Genomic DNA, 12,901 nt, shown 5'->3' with positions numbered 1-12,901 from the left:
GTGTCTGACTACTCCGACTTCCTCCACACTACCGGAATCAACATCATTTAACACCACATGTGCCAAGTATCCCTGACAACCCTTGGATAACAATTTCTTTGTCCTTATGGCGGAAATAACACCATGCCTCACCCCACTTCTTTCACCCACAAATGTAACCTCGGGTAGTCCAGGACGAAGAAAAGTAACTGATTTCCCGTAACAATCTATATGGGCGCGATTATAATGCAACCAATCCGCCCCTAAAATCACATCAAAATCCACGATGTCTAACGGGATAAGATTAGCAGGCATAATGACATTATCTACCATCACTGGACACCCAGAGTAAAAACTATCAACATAACATTTATCCCCTCTAGGCATAGCAAACTCTAAATCAAACCCTAGAGGTGAAGGATGAGGTTGCGTTATTTGAGCAAATGTATGAGAAATCACAGAGTGTGTAGCACCACAATCAATCAAGACTCTAGCAAAATGACCAAGAACATTCAACGTACCCATAATCAAGTCTGGATGGTTCTGAGCATCTTGCAGCGAGATGTGGTTAACACGTCCCTGAGCTGGCTGTCGTCCTCCACGACCTCTGCCACTCTGGTTACCTCGTCCCTGATGAGTACGTCCTTGACCTGTCTGGACAGGCGGCCTAAACGACCCTGTACTACTAGCAGCAACTCCGCTCTGTTGGGGCTGACCCCCCTGATACCACTGAGATCCGCTAGCTGGCATAGACGGATATGAAGTATAACCTCCCTGATCCTGAGAATATCCACTCTGAAAATAAGGATCCTGAGAATAGTGATACTGTCCCGGAGCATAAGGAGCAGCATCACCCTGATAGTGATAAGCACCACCACGACCACCCTGGCCATAACTGCCTGAATTAAAGTTCTGTTGAGTCGGTGCTGAGGTTGGCATAACAGGCTGCTGGGGCCTCTGCTGATTCTGGGGACAATACATAGCTCTATGTCCTGTCTGACCACATGTAAAGCATGCACCACTGCTTCTCCTACATTCCCCATGATGTCGGAAATTACAACGGCGACATAACGGAGGACCCGAACTACCAGTACCACCAAAGCCTCTCTGACCAGAAAATCTAGGTCCATTACCAAACCTACCACCTCCTCTCCTCGGACCTGTGGCACTAAATCCACCACTGGAAGAACTCGAACTCATTCCACTTTTCTTGAAATTCTGCGTCTGACGAGGTCCTGGAATGGAAACACCTTTACCTTTCTCATTTTTCTTCTGACCATTACCCTTATCCTCTTCATCCTCACTGTCCGGAAGATTATCAGAGTCTTCCATCCTGACCAGAATCTCAAAATACTCATGATAATCGGCACAGGGAAGTGCATTGGCAAACGTTCTGTACTTCTTCTTAGATCCTAGCTTGAAACGACGAAGCATTTCTGCTTGATTACCCGCTAAATCAGAATCATAACGGGATAAATCAGTAAACTTCCTGTAGTACTCATGTGCAGACATATTTCTCTGCTTCAGACTGGTGAATTCCTGTTTCTTGCGATCTATATATTCCGGAGGAACAAATCTCTTCATAAAATTTTCCTTAAATACCTCCCATTCGGCTGCCCTTTCAGGTGCCATGTGCCTCGACTGATTTATCCACCACGCAGCTGGCTCACGGCCCAAAAACCAGGTGGTAGTCTCCACCCATCTATTAGCTGGCAGGTTTCCCTGACTTTGCATCACTTGAAAGGTCTGTTCAATTCGATCCAACCACTTTTCTGCCCCTTCATAACCTTCATTTCCCTCAAAAGTTTCCAATTTCAGATTATACATCGTCTCTACGGGCGTTCTCTGAGGAGGACGGATATTAGCCTGAAAAGCTTGAGCCATTGCTGCCCCTAACTGAGTTATATCGGGGAAATTAGGCTCAGCAGCACGGCGAGGATCTCTACGAGGCGGCATAATTCTGACAGAAAACATAACAAAATCAATAGAAGAACTCATTAGTTATACAGGACTGCAACCTATGCTCTGATACCAAACTGACACACCCTAACCCGAAGACTAGGACGTGCTGGCCGTCACGTGAGTGTGACGTAACCATAACGCAAGCGGAAACGATTTAATAATAAAATACGAGTCAACGAAAACCACTAATTGCAGTTATTTACAACCTAGCATTCTATGTGCATAAGAGTGTACTAAACACACATAAACAGAGCATAAGCGTCTAGGTGCAGTCAAGTAGGACCATAACTATTTTACAACACCCTCGGGTGAATCCTACATTTATTTAGTCTGTCAGAACGCCGAAGCAGTCCTCGTAGGCCACCAACGCCTCAACTATCAACTAGAACCTGGAGGGGCGAAAAACAGAAAACGTGAGTGGGCGAAAATAAGCTTTTCCAAATCATTTCATAAATCCACAATTATAACCCCTTTTTGGAAAACCTGTATACTTTCCCAGAAAAATAGTATATAGCATATATATCTCAACTGTCTCAATCATCAATCTTATAACAGATTCAATAAAGAATGTACCATGCCAATTTCAACAGTGTAGTATGAATGCATTAACATAATATAATCAGGTAAAAGAAATAATCAATCGGAGGCCCTCTAATAGCCCTGAACGATTGAACCTAGAGCTCAACATCTATCAATCTCACTCTGCCGGAGTCACTCCGCGTGACCTGTCCGGCCTTCTGCACATAAGTCGGAACCACCTAATGTAGTCTGAACGACTCATGGTAATATTCGCTCTAGTGCTTCTCTCATCAATCATCTGTATACAATAACCTAAGGTCACCCACCAGTCATAATCTCACTAACACTCTACGACTGGCCCGTCGTACCCACTCCGCGTGGACTGTACGACCAGCATCTACTTGGATCCAAGGCGAGCGTGCGATGCGGTGAATACTATAAGCACTAAACCATGGTGCAGGATATGAGCTCAATATATCATCATCATCAACATAACAGTAATTAAATACTTACCTGTGCGTCCACAGCACCACCTTACATATATGCATCATACGACAGTTCATAATATCCATAATATTCTATGCATGGCAATCACATCATATTTCATTTTAATATACTTTTCATTTAAATTTGATTTCTGGGGAAATCGAGTATATAGGTATATATAAAAACAAATGCCCACTCACTGGTATGTCGCTGGGTCGTAACCCCCTTGACGCCCCTGGATGTGCTCGTCCTCGTTAAAAGTTCCACCTAGAAGTGAAATAACTTAAAACAATCATTTAACGCACATTTAACGCACCTAAACCAAACTAGGTAATTAATTCTTCATACGATGCTCAAATTGGGTATATGAATATACCAAAGTGACCTACACAACCTCAGGATCATCCCCAAATTTTTAAAATAATTTTTGGAGTCCTCACGCGCCCCCACGCGACTGACGTGGCACGGACCTACGCGCGGCCCACGCGCGGCCACGTGACATACACACTGACGGCTACAGTGAACGGCGTTAGGGAATATTCCGTCAAATCCTAGCATATTCCGTTAAAAACTAACGGTTTCCGTTAAAGTTAACTAACGGCGTCGGAATATTCCGTCAAACTTAACGGAAGATTCCCTGTCTTCTCCGGCGAGTCACCGGTCGCCGGCGACTGTTCGCCGGTTTCTGGAAAATTTTCAAATCCACTATTCTCCTTCGTTTTTCAACCAATTTCTTCGCATTTTATACAAAAATGAAGCATTTAACAAGTACTATCACGTTGGAAGGGTTTTAGGGCCTAAAAACTACTAGATCATACCTTCCAAAATCTTCCAAATTCGGCCAAACGTCGAACTGGGTCACTTCGACGTCCAAACTTTCCAAACTTCACACCCCGAGCTTCGTGGGAACCTCCTAGAGCTCCCTATGATCTTAGTTTGGCCTAAAAATCAACAAACACAAAGTTCATGAATAGTGTCATTTCACGGGCTTGAGTTTTCTACGTGAAATCGTGGGAAATCTTACCTGAAAACAATACCAATGTGTTCGTATGGTCCTCACAAACACGATGCTACCTTCCTCAACCTTAACTTGTGAAGTTTTCAAGGTCTTGGGTGTTTGTCCGAGAGTTTGAGAGAGAATGAGGGAGTGTGAGAGTGACTGAGGGAAAGATGAGGAAGAGAGAGAAAAGGAAACATGGATCCAGAATTGAGGGAATGATTTAGGGGGTAGGGTCCCACCTAAAGTCCAACACAGATAATTTAACACATACTAATATAATTCTAACCCTAGTTTAGGATCTTAGTGTAAAACAAATACCAAATTTACGCACCTTAATCCCGTTTAAGGGCGTTTCTGTAATTTCACGTCCTCGGTATTTAGTAATTCTGGGACGGGCTGTGACAATTATGGTGCATGCGGCGCAAGCTAGAATGGCTGAATTAACCATGCATGTATGTTTATGAACATTTCTCAGCAATATTTTGGAGATGGGAGAACAACTCCATGGATTTAGAGAGCATGACCATGTGATCAGAACCGCTTATCACTTTCACTTCATTTGGCGGATTGTTTTTTATCATGTAATTTTGCACATCCGACACTATTGTATGGTCTTGGTCGGACACGATGAATACTCTAGGAACCGATCCGTATTTCTCTGTCGTGAGCTTTATTACATCATAATCGTATAGAGGAGTAAATCTCACCAACGATAACCCTAGAGTTAAATCCTGCATATTATATCATTCATCAACCAATATGTTAAGAGAACACGAATTCAGTTCCTATCTATTGCAACAGACACACTTTAAGACTTACTTGTGGTGGTGAGAGCTGGTACAAGTTGATCGCCAAGAATTTAGGCCTAAACATAGCGGAGGTTGCGGGGTTGTTGGTCCCGTTATCATATCTGACCATAAAGTCCAATCCTTTGGTAACCTATACATTTTTGAAGAAAATTATTTGTTAGTTAATTTCCCTTTTATTTCTCATTCAGTATGATTCAGAAAACAATGAACAAAAGATCGGATACACACACATATAGTCTCATTTCACTGAGAGATCCAAATAAGTTTATTTAAAGAATCTCTTGCAAGGTTCAATTTCCAATATATTTCAACAATCTAACTGTTTATCTTTAACGTATTCCCTCAAAGATCATTCTACATCGCCCAATCTAAAACTAGATATACAAACTTTGAATTAAATGGTTACCATTTCATTGGTTTTTTAGGAATTGTATTCATCTACTTTCTTCACTGTATGTAAATTGATTGATGCCTTAATGGTTTTTTATTTGTGTACTTTTTTGCTAATATGATGTATGCATGATGAACTACAATATATAGATGACTTGGATCATTGAAAAAAGTTACAAAATGCACACAAGGTGTCTTCTAAATAAGTTTAATTATGGAACCTTCAATAGAGAGGGATATAGTTATGCCATGCTTATTCATCACATTTTTTATTCACAAGATACGATGAATAAGGTACGGTATATGGTCAATTACAATTCATAGTAGTAAAGCACTGTAAAGGACATATAGCACAACTGAATCTGTGTGTGTGAAATTCATTACCTCTGCAATTATACCTCTCCATGAAAATAGATATTATGGCTCCACCCAAGCTGTGAGCTACAAGGATTACCTTCTCCTCTGGTGGTAGTGACACCATGAACTCCGTCAAAGGTTTGATGTATTCCGATAACGAAGGGAGTTGCTGTACCTGGATCGGATTGATCCCTGATGCTCCCAAGTCTAGAGCTGTGACATTGTGACCTGAGTCCTTCAGGAGAGTCGCCACCTTATACCAACTCCATGCTCCAAGACAAGCTCCACGTATCAACACAAAATGTTTAATCCCAGTTGGAATTTGGGGTTCGTTGTGAAAGTTGGGTTGGGGTTGGGATGGGGATGGGGATGAGGTACAATGTTTGGCTAAGCAAATAAATAAAAGAAAAACAACAAAACGCTTCTCTATCATGTTTCCCATTCTATATCATTTACTCTCTATTTCCTTTGGTTTGCATCTCTCGTCTTGCTTTTATATATAGGAATCGATCATAAAACTATAATTGGCTCAAAAGTAATTAGCAAAGTCAAAAGTATAAATCCCAACTTTAATTTGAAAGTTAGTTTCCTCACTTGTAGCTACATATTTAGTAAACAACCTAACTGTAGCACTCGCCATTTATGAAATGCTGCAATGCACCGCAATTCATTGTTAGAAAACATTTCACGTTGAAGGAAGTACATATAAGCCGCGTTCCAACTGGAAAATTAATATAATTATGATCCATTAATTTCTTTTTCTTTTTGAGTAATGTATGGATGTAAGAGCATATGGTTTGGCAAGTTTTCGTAATTCGTCCATCGTGTTAGATGGTTCGGCCAATTTTTGTATCGGACAATACTTGAGTCCTCAATGGGGAGTACTCAATTTACTATCTTACATTGCCCACTAGAATTTTACATGTCAAATGAATTTCTGAGAAGACTCTCTTTTCATAACCAAACACCATCCATCTTCTTCCCCCCTTCTTGCCTATGTGCAGGCAACCCTCCCTCTGTCTTCTCCGGTGATCCCGCACATCTCTTCCCCAATGAGAACAGTCTCTCTCTTCTCCGGCCAGACCAACCCTACATCCTTCACTTCTCCGATGAGCCCACCCCAATCCCCCTCTCTTCTCAGGTGAGTCCACCCCAAATCCTCTATCTTTGTCGGCAAGCTCGCCCCAATCTTCTTTCCCCAGCAACCCCAACTCCACCCATCTCTCCTCCGGCTACCTCAACTACCCCAACTTCTTTGTTCGCCAGTGAGTCCACCGTCAACCCTCTCTTTGACAGCGACCCCACCTAGTCCTGTTTGACAGCGATCCCACTCCAGTCCTTTCCGATGGGGTTGGTGTTGGGGTGCACGGAGAAGACAAAGGCTTGAGGGTGAGGAAGAAGATTGGTGTTTGGTTACAAAGATAATATATGTTTGGACAGAGTTTTAGAGAAGAAAGGTGGGCTATTCTCTTTGGGCCACGTTATGAAGTTCGTAAATTGGGTACTCTCTAGTGTTGTCCTTTATTATTTGTTGAAGGGCAATAAGTTTACACTCAGCTTGCTCTTTGCACCCATATTATTTTTAATTAAAGTATTAATATCTCTTTAAATTCAAATTTACTACCTAAACTATCCTCACAAACCTAATTCAATATGTAAATTTATCTTTACACCCATTTGAAAAATAAAAAACCTCAAAGCATTCTCTTCTCAGACGTTATCTCCTTCCAACAGTTGCTTGATAGAGTTTTCATCACCTTCTACAATGTTGCTCTCGGTAAATTCCAGGTTGCTTTGCGCCAACTATATAGATTTTCACTATTTCCATTAAGCAATAACTGCAGGCAATCAAATAATTCATTTCTGGGGAAACGTATAATTGACATTTGATGGCAATGGTATGAAGTAATCTGCAGTACCATGAAACAAAACAATAGGAGGAAGGAGAGAAGCAACATTTCTAACATTATGGTCTTGAATCATGAGTTCTGGAGAAAAAAGTTGCAAAGATTGTTCTTCTTCCATATGTTGTGAGAGGTTTTGAAGTCACAAAAATTAAATTCAATTCTCGAACTAAAACTATGAGAGTATAAGAGAATATGTATGGTCAACATTTTAGGAGACCAAGAAGTCTGTACCCTTGAAAGATTGAATGATATAATACCTCGATAGTGGAATTGATCTACTAAGTTAAGTAAATTTTACCTGTTTGAAATCAAAAAACTCAGAAGTAACAAAAATACATGAGAATCAATTCGAAGGAACTTTATTTGGTGAGAAAACTTATTGTTTATTTGTATTGGATATTGTCATTTTTGGTGTAAGAGAAAGAAGCATGAACGTAAACATAAAAACTGTATTCTGATCATTTTTTTCATAACATGATTTGTACTTGTTGCTGTCGTTAGGGTTTGATTATGGGTGTGCGTTTACTAATAAACCTTGTTTTTATTGCTAGTCGTATCTTGTACTTGAAGGTAATTATGCAATAGGATTATAGTGACATTTCATATTATTAGGAATTTTGGGTTTTTATTGGATAACAGGTAGTTTCGAATTTCGGGATTTGTTTGAAATATTCAATAACTTGGTTTCTAATATAAATTGGATGTAAAAAGAGGTTATATGAGTTTAAATAAAATTTTCCTTGCTGTTATTGAGGGGGAAAATGGTTCAAATTAAGAAAGGCCTTCCAAAATGTTATTATTTAATGAGCTGAAATTACAACAATGCCTACGAATATTTACAAACATATAATGGTAGTACGTACACTTCGCAACGGAATGAAAAATTGTGAAAACCATATACAATTAGTATTATATTATGTTTCCAAAACAACATGAACGGCTTGAAGAATTGAAAACTAGATTGGAAGTGCCTTCCAAAAATATAAGGCTTAAAATAAGGTTTTTTTAGCCAAAATAGTCTATGAGATTGGCATGAGATTTAAAATCGATAGAAGTGGTCTCTAAGTTTGTCAACCATCAATCTTTTTGGTCATTCCGTGAAATTTTTTGTTAAATATTGACGAAAATGACAAAAATAACTCAATCTAACAAACAATTGGCCAAAATGATTTGATAAAGTTGAGGGCATTTTTGTCATTTTATCCTTGTTTAGTGGAGATTTAGCACGGAATGACCAAAATGATTGATGGTGGATAAACTCAGAGACCACTTCTATTGGTTTTAAATCTCAAGAACCAAAGTGAGGAGTGATGCCAATCTCAAGAACATTTTGGCTAAAAAGCCACAAAATAATGAACTCCAATTTATCCTGCAATTATACACGATTTTGTTTCCACAGTAGCACGAAGCGCTATGGTGTTTTGCAAATATCTATTCACACAGAATTTTGTTTTTGCACTGTTTATTGCATTGGAAACTACAAATGTCTCATTTGGCACTCCAAACTGTCTATAATTAGGAAGAAAAATATACTTGTGAGGAGTGTAGAATGAGATTTTTGGAGTGCTGATAACAATTATATATATATATATATATATATATATAATATTGTCTAGTCAAAAGAGATAAACACCTAATCAATGACAACCAACGAAGACGATGTCCCCACCAAGATTTTGAAGATAAATTTAAAAACCCGCTCTGATACCAGTTGATGCTGGACAAATCAAGGGATTCACTCAATTAGGGGAACGAAACGCGCTCGACGTCGTTACTCGTGGATTAACTCAAGAGGACTAAAAGCCCAATAGTTAATTTTGGAAGGATGAAACACTTTCTTAGATTAATTTTTTTATTTTATTTTTTAAATTAATTGATTGACTGTCTAGATCATATAGAGCCCTTTAAATGGAGAGAGATATCTTACAAAGATACGGTAGATAGTTAATGGGAAATTTGGAAAAATAACCAAATTTTAGATCCCATATAGAATTCTAGCCACTATTTTAATTTTATGATAATTATAACCAAAACGTGATGTAAAATTACTAATATACCCTTAATATTAGGGTATCTCACAACAACTCAAACACACTTGACACACTTAGATCGGTTGGATGACTCAGTCTAGGTTTCCATTACATGAATAGGTCCGACATTCCCACAAGTATAGTTTTCCAATGGAAAAAACCTCTCATATCTATGTACATCACATTGTTCTTCACAAACAGAGGCTCCAAATACTCTAGCATTAATTTTCGCCCACATAGGAGCATCACCTTTCTTGTCATCAAGATCAGCTACCTCCAAATCTAAATTGGTCATCCTACGAGTGAGAATTGATTGTACTAACGCCGGTTGTCTGCTCTAGGCGTTTAGCTCGGCAATGTAGAGGAAAAACTGAGCTAAACAAATGGTACCTTTCAATATCCAGAACACTGTAAAAACACCGCATGCTTGAGTCGAAAAGCTCTTATCTCTATAACCCAGGGTTATGATGGTAGAACAAACACAATAGAAGGCATCCACAAGGCTCAATTTCTCAACAGTATCTAGGAAGATTGTGCCACCAATATGAGTAGCAAAAGAAGGATAAAGACCACTATACATTTGTACCTCAGCAATCATACATATCACGAACTTACAAAGCCACTATCAGAATACTCAACAACATGGTGCCAGAGTCACTTCTCAATTTGAGGTTGTTGCGCAAGCAATATATTTGATGTTGACAACGTTCCTGACTGACAAACATCAAGATCTTCAAACTCCAAATGCTCCAGCATTTTCGCCCTCTAGAGCATCCACCCTCTCGTTACTTCATGTGTACATCGGCTTATGTCTTTGCACCACCACAAATGGCGTCTTCCTCCTATCCACTGCTTCTAAATCCTGCTTTAAAACTTCCAATTGCTTGTTTCCTTCAACAAAATTGGTCTCAGTTGGAATGTACACAAAATTTACCGACCCAACATCAAACGAATAGTAAAGATTTCGTCTAGTTGGGGCACTTGTTCCAATCGGTTTAGATGAGTTTCCAAGCATGTTGAACTTGAGACTGTAAGGCACCCACTACGGTTTCCATGCATGGCTGTAATGACCAATCATACTTGTGATTGCCAATACAAAGTTACAAACATGGTATGAATGTAAACTATTAGAACACTGCATGCATAGAATCACATATACATATTACAACATTTATACGTACAGATAGTATGCTAACCTGAAGAAGGGCTCGCCATTGCTGCAAAGAATGAAAGGAGATATTCTACACTCAACAGTTAAAAGTTCCAGCTTATAATAAGGTTACGCTTAAAAGGGATGGTGCTGTGAGTGCAGGGACCTCCCAATATATAGCCAATCATCCTTGACATCATGCCTATTAACTGATACCTCAGATATTCCATACTAATTAGGATTTCGATATAGTCCTACTTGATATTGAACTATTGTCAAAACTTGATAAGGTTACTTGAATATAATTGCATGTTATTAGGACTCTTAATCTCAGCCAAGTAAGAATGTGATTTTCTCAACATGGTAACTCATAAACTGAGTTACTAGTTTGTCGAGAACAAGAAGTCATTCTCCTTGACACTCACAAACTTACATTCTCCCACTTGAGTGTCCAAGAAGAATGACATTACATTGGTTAAGATTAAGGTGATCACCCTAGGCACTGCAATTAAACCTTTAACAACCTGTCACTTACAGCTTCGAATACTGAATCATAAATGCAGTATGTAATTCATTCTACATATGCACTTTATGATTACAAGTATCTAATCCATGAGCATTGTGTTGTTTGACAAAAATTCAAGTGTTTCAGGATGATAAATAAAATTCAACTCCTGAACTGAGCCTCATGCAAAAGCATGGCTCATATTATTTCAATAAGATAATATGAGAACAAAATATTATGAAAGCATCCAATTAAGCAAAAAGAAACATAACAGAAAACAATAAATGGGTGTACTACTCCTACTCATTAACAGAATTAAAATCCTCTCGCATTCCCATATTGTTGACATGTTTCTTGAACACTCATACTGGTAAGCCCTTAGTCATTGGATCGGTTGTCATTGAATCAGTCCCTATATGAACTATGTTGATTAGCCTTTTTCTGACTTCATCTTTCACACGCAAATACTTTATGTCCATTAGTCTACAAGTGATGAACCTCTTATTGTTTCTGGAGAAGAAAACTGCAGCCTTATTGTCATAGTAAATAGTTATAGGTTTTTCAATTGAATCTACAACCTTTAATCCCATGATAAAATTCCTCAACCAGATTGCTTGTTTGGTGGCAGTGTAACAACCAATAAATTCAGCCTCCATTGTTGAGGAAGCAATTACCTTTTCCTTGGAACTTTTCCACGAGATTGCACTAGCAGCAAGAAGAGAAACATATCCACTTGTAGATTTTCTATCATCAACACAGCCAGCTAAGTCTGAATCAGAATAAGCCACCATTTCCAAATTCCCAACTTGATATACCAGTGCAAGATTTCTTGTTCTTTTTAAGTACCTTAGTACTTTCTTTGCTGCAGTTCGGTGATAATTCCTAGGATTAGACTGAAAAACGCCATAGAACACTAACTGCAAACCCCAAATTAGGCCTTATGCACACTTGAGCATACATGATATTGCCAACAAGTGAAGCATAAGGCTTATCTTTCATTCCATTCTTCTCAAGATCATTTTTAAGGCATTGATCAGTACTTAGCTTGTCATCCTTTGCAATGGGAAGCTAGCCACTTGCATATTTTTCCATGTTGAATCTCTTCATGATTATGTCAATATAGGACTTTTGAGAAAATCTTAGCATTCTTTTGAATTTGTCTCTCTCAATTTCAATGCCAAGAACAAAATGCGCCTCACCAAAGTCTTTCATATCAAAACTTTCAGTTAACATGCTTTTAGTTGTGTGCAAGAAAGTTAAGTATGAGCTAGCTAACAAAATATCATCCACATACAATACCAAAAATATGAATTTCGTGCCACTGACCTTGAGGTATATACAGTCATTAATCTTGTTTTCTTCAAAACCAAAAGCAGAAACAACTTGGTCAAATTTGATGTACCATTGCCTGGATGATTGCTTTAACCCATAGATCAATTTGTTGAGTTTGCAGACCATAGACTCCTTCTCTTTCTCCATAAAACCTGGTGGCTGAACCCTTACTATTTCTTCATCCAAATCACATTTGAGGAAAGCTAACTTTACATCCATTTGATGTAATTCCAAGTTGAAATGGGATGTTGAAGCCATGATCACCCTCAGGGAGTATTTGGATGAAACTGGTGATAAGGTTTCATTATATTCAATACCCTCTCTTTTTGTAAAACCCTTAGCTACGAGTCTAGCTTTATGTTTTACAACCTTTCCTTCTGCATTTCTTTTGGTTTTGAACACCCATTTGCAACCAATGGGTTTGGCATTGCACACTTCCAAACTTGGTTCTTTTCCATAGCTATAAGCTCTTCAA

The 12,901-nt window shown here is 38.8% G+C and overlaps 2 protein-coding genes across 2 annotated transcripts; both read right to left on the bottom strand.

Annotated features, from left to right (window-relative positions):
* Window positions 1-829: 829 nt before the first annotated feature.
* On the bottom strand, window positions 830-3,007 carry LOC126601348 (uncharacterized). Its single transcript, XM_050268043.1, has 3 exons — window positions 2,261-3,007; window positions 879-1,939; window positions 830-834 (listed from the first exon to the last, which is right to left on the bottom strand). Exons 2-3 carry the CDS (start codon window positions 1,933-1,935, stop codon window positions 830-832), a joined length of 1,062 nt encoding a protein of 353 aa, XP_050124000.1. The 5' UTR covers window positions 1,936-1,939; window positions 2,261-3,007.
* A 1,349-nt stretch (window positions 3,008-4,356) lies between these two features.
* On the bottom strand, window positions 4,357-5,989 carry LOC126613928 (methyl jasmonate esterase 1-like). The gene is made up of 3 exons (XM_050281543.1): window positions 5,600-5,989; window positions 4,766-4,885; window positions 4,357-4,677 (listed from the first exon to the last, which is right to left on the bottom strand). The coding sequence occupies exons 1-3, from the start codon at window positions 5,942-5,944 to the stop codon at window positions 4,405-4,407; spliced, it is 738 nt and encodes a 245-aa protein (XP_050137500.1). The 5' UTR covers window positions 5,945-5,989; the 3' UTR covers window positions 4,357-4,404.
* Window positions 5,990-12,901: the final 6,912 nt, after the last annotated feature.

The sequence above is a fragment of the Malus sylvestris genome, chromosome 2, assembly GCF_916048215.2.
Source record: "Malus sylvestris chromosome 2, drMalSylv7.2, whole genome shotgun sequence".
NCBI classification, from domain to species: domain Eukaryota; kingdom Viridiplantae; phylum Streptophyta; class Magnoliopsida; order Rosales; family Rosaceae; genus Malus; species Malus sylvestris.
The sequence above is the reverse complement of the archived record's forward strand: the minus strand, read 5'-3'. Positions and strand labels throughout refer to the sequence as shown.

What these genes read in the sequence shown, in the direction of transcription:
- LOC126601348 (XM_050268043.1), bottom strand. Translation starts at nt 1,935, where the DNA reads ATGCCGCCTCGTAGAGATCCTCGCCGTGCTGCTGAGCCTAATTTCCCC.
- LOC126613928 (XM_050281543.1), bottom strand. Translation starts at nt 5,944, where the DNA reads ATGGGAAACATGATAGAGAAGCGTTTTGTTGTTTTTCTTTTATTTATT. An exon ending in CACTACCACCAGAGGAGAAG is followed by an intron (nt 4,886 to 5,599) that starts GTAATCCTTGTA and finishes AAAAATGTATAG; the next exon opens with GTTACCAAAGGATTGGACTT. An exon ending in ACCAGCTCTCACCACCACAA is followed by an intron (nt 4,678 to 4,765) that starts GTAAGTCTTAAA and finishes TATAATATGCAG; the next exon opens with GATTTAACTCTAGGGTTATC.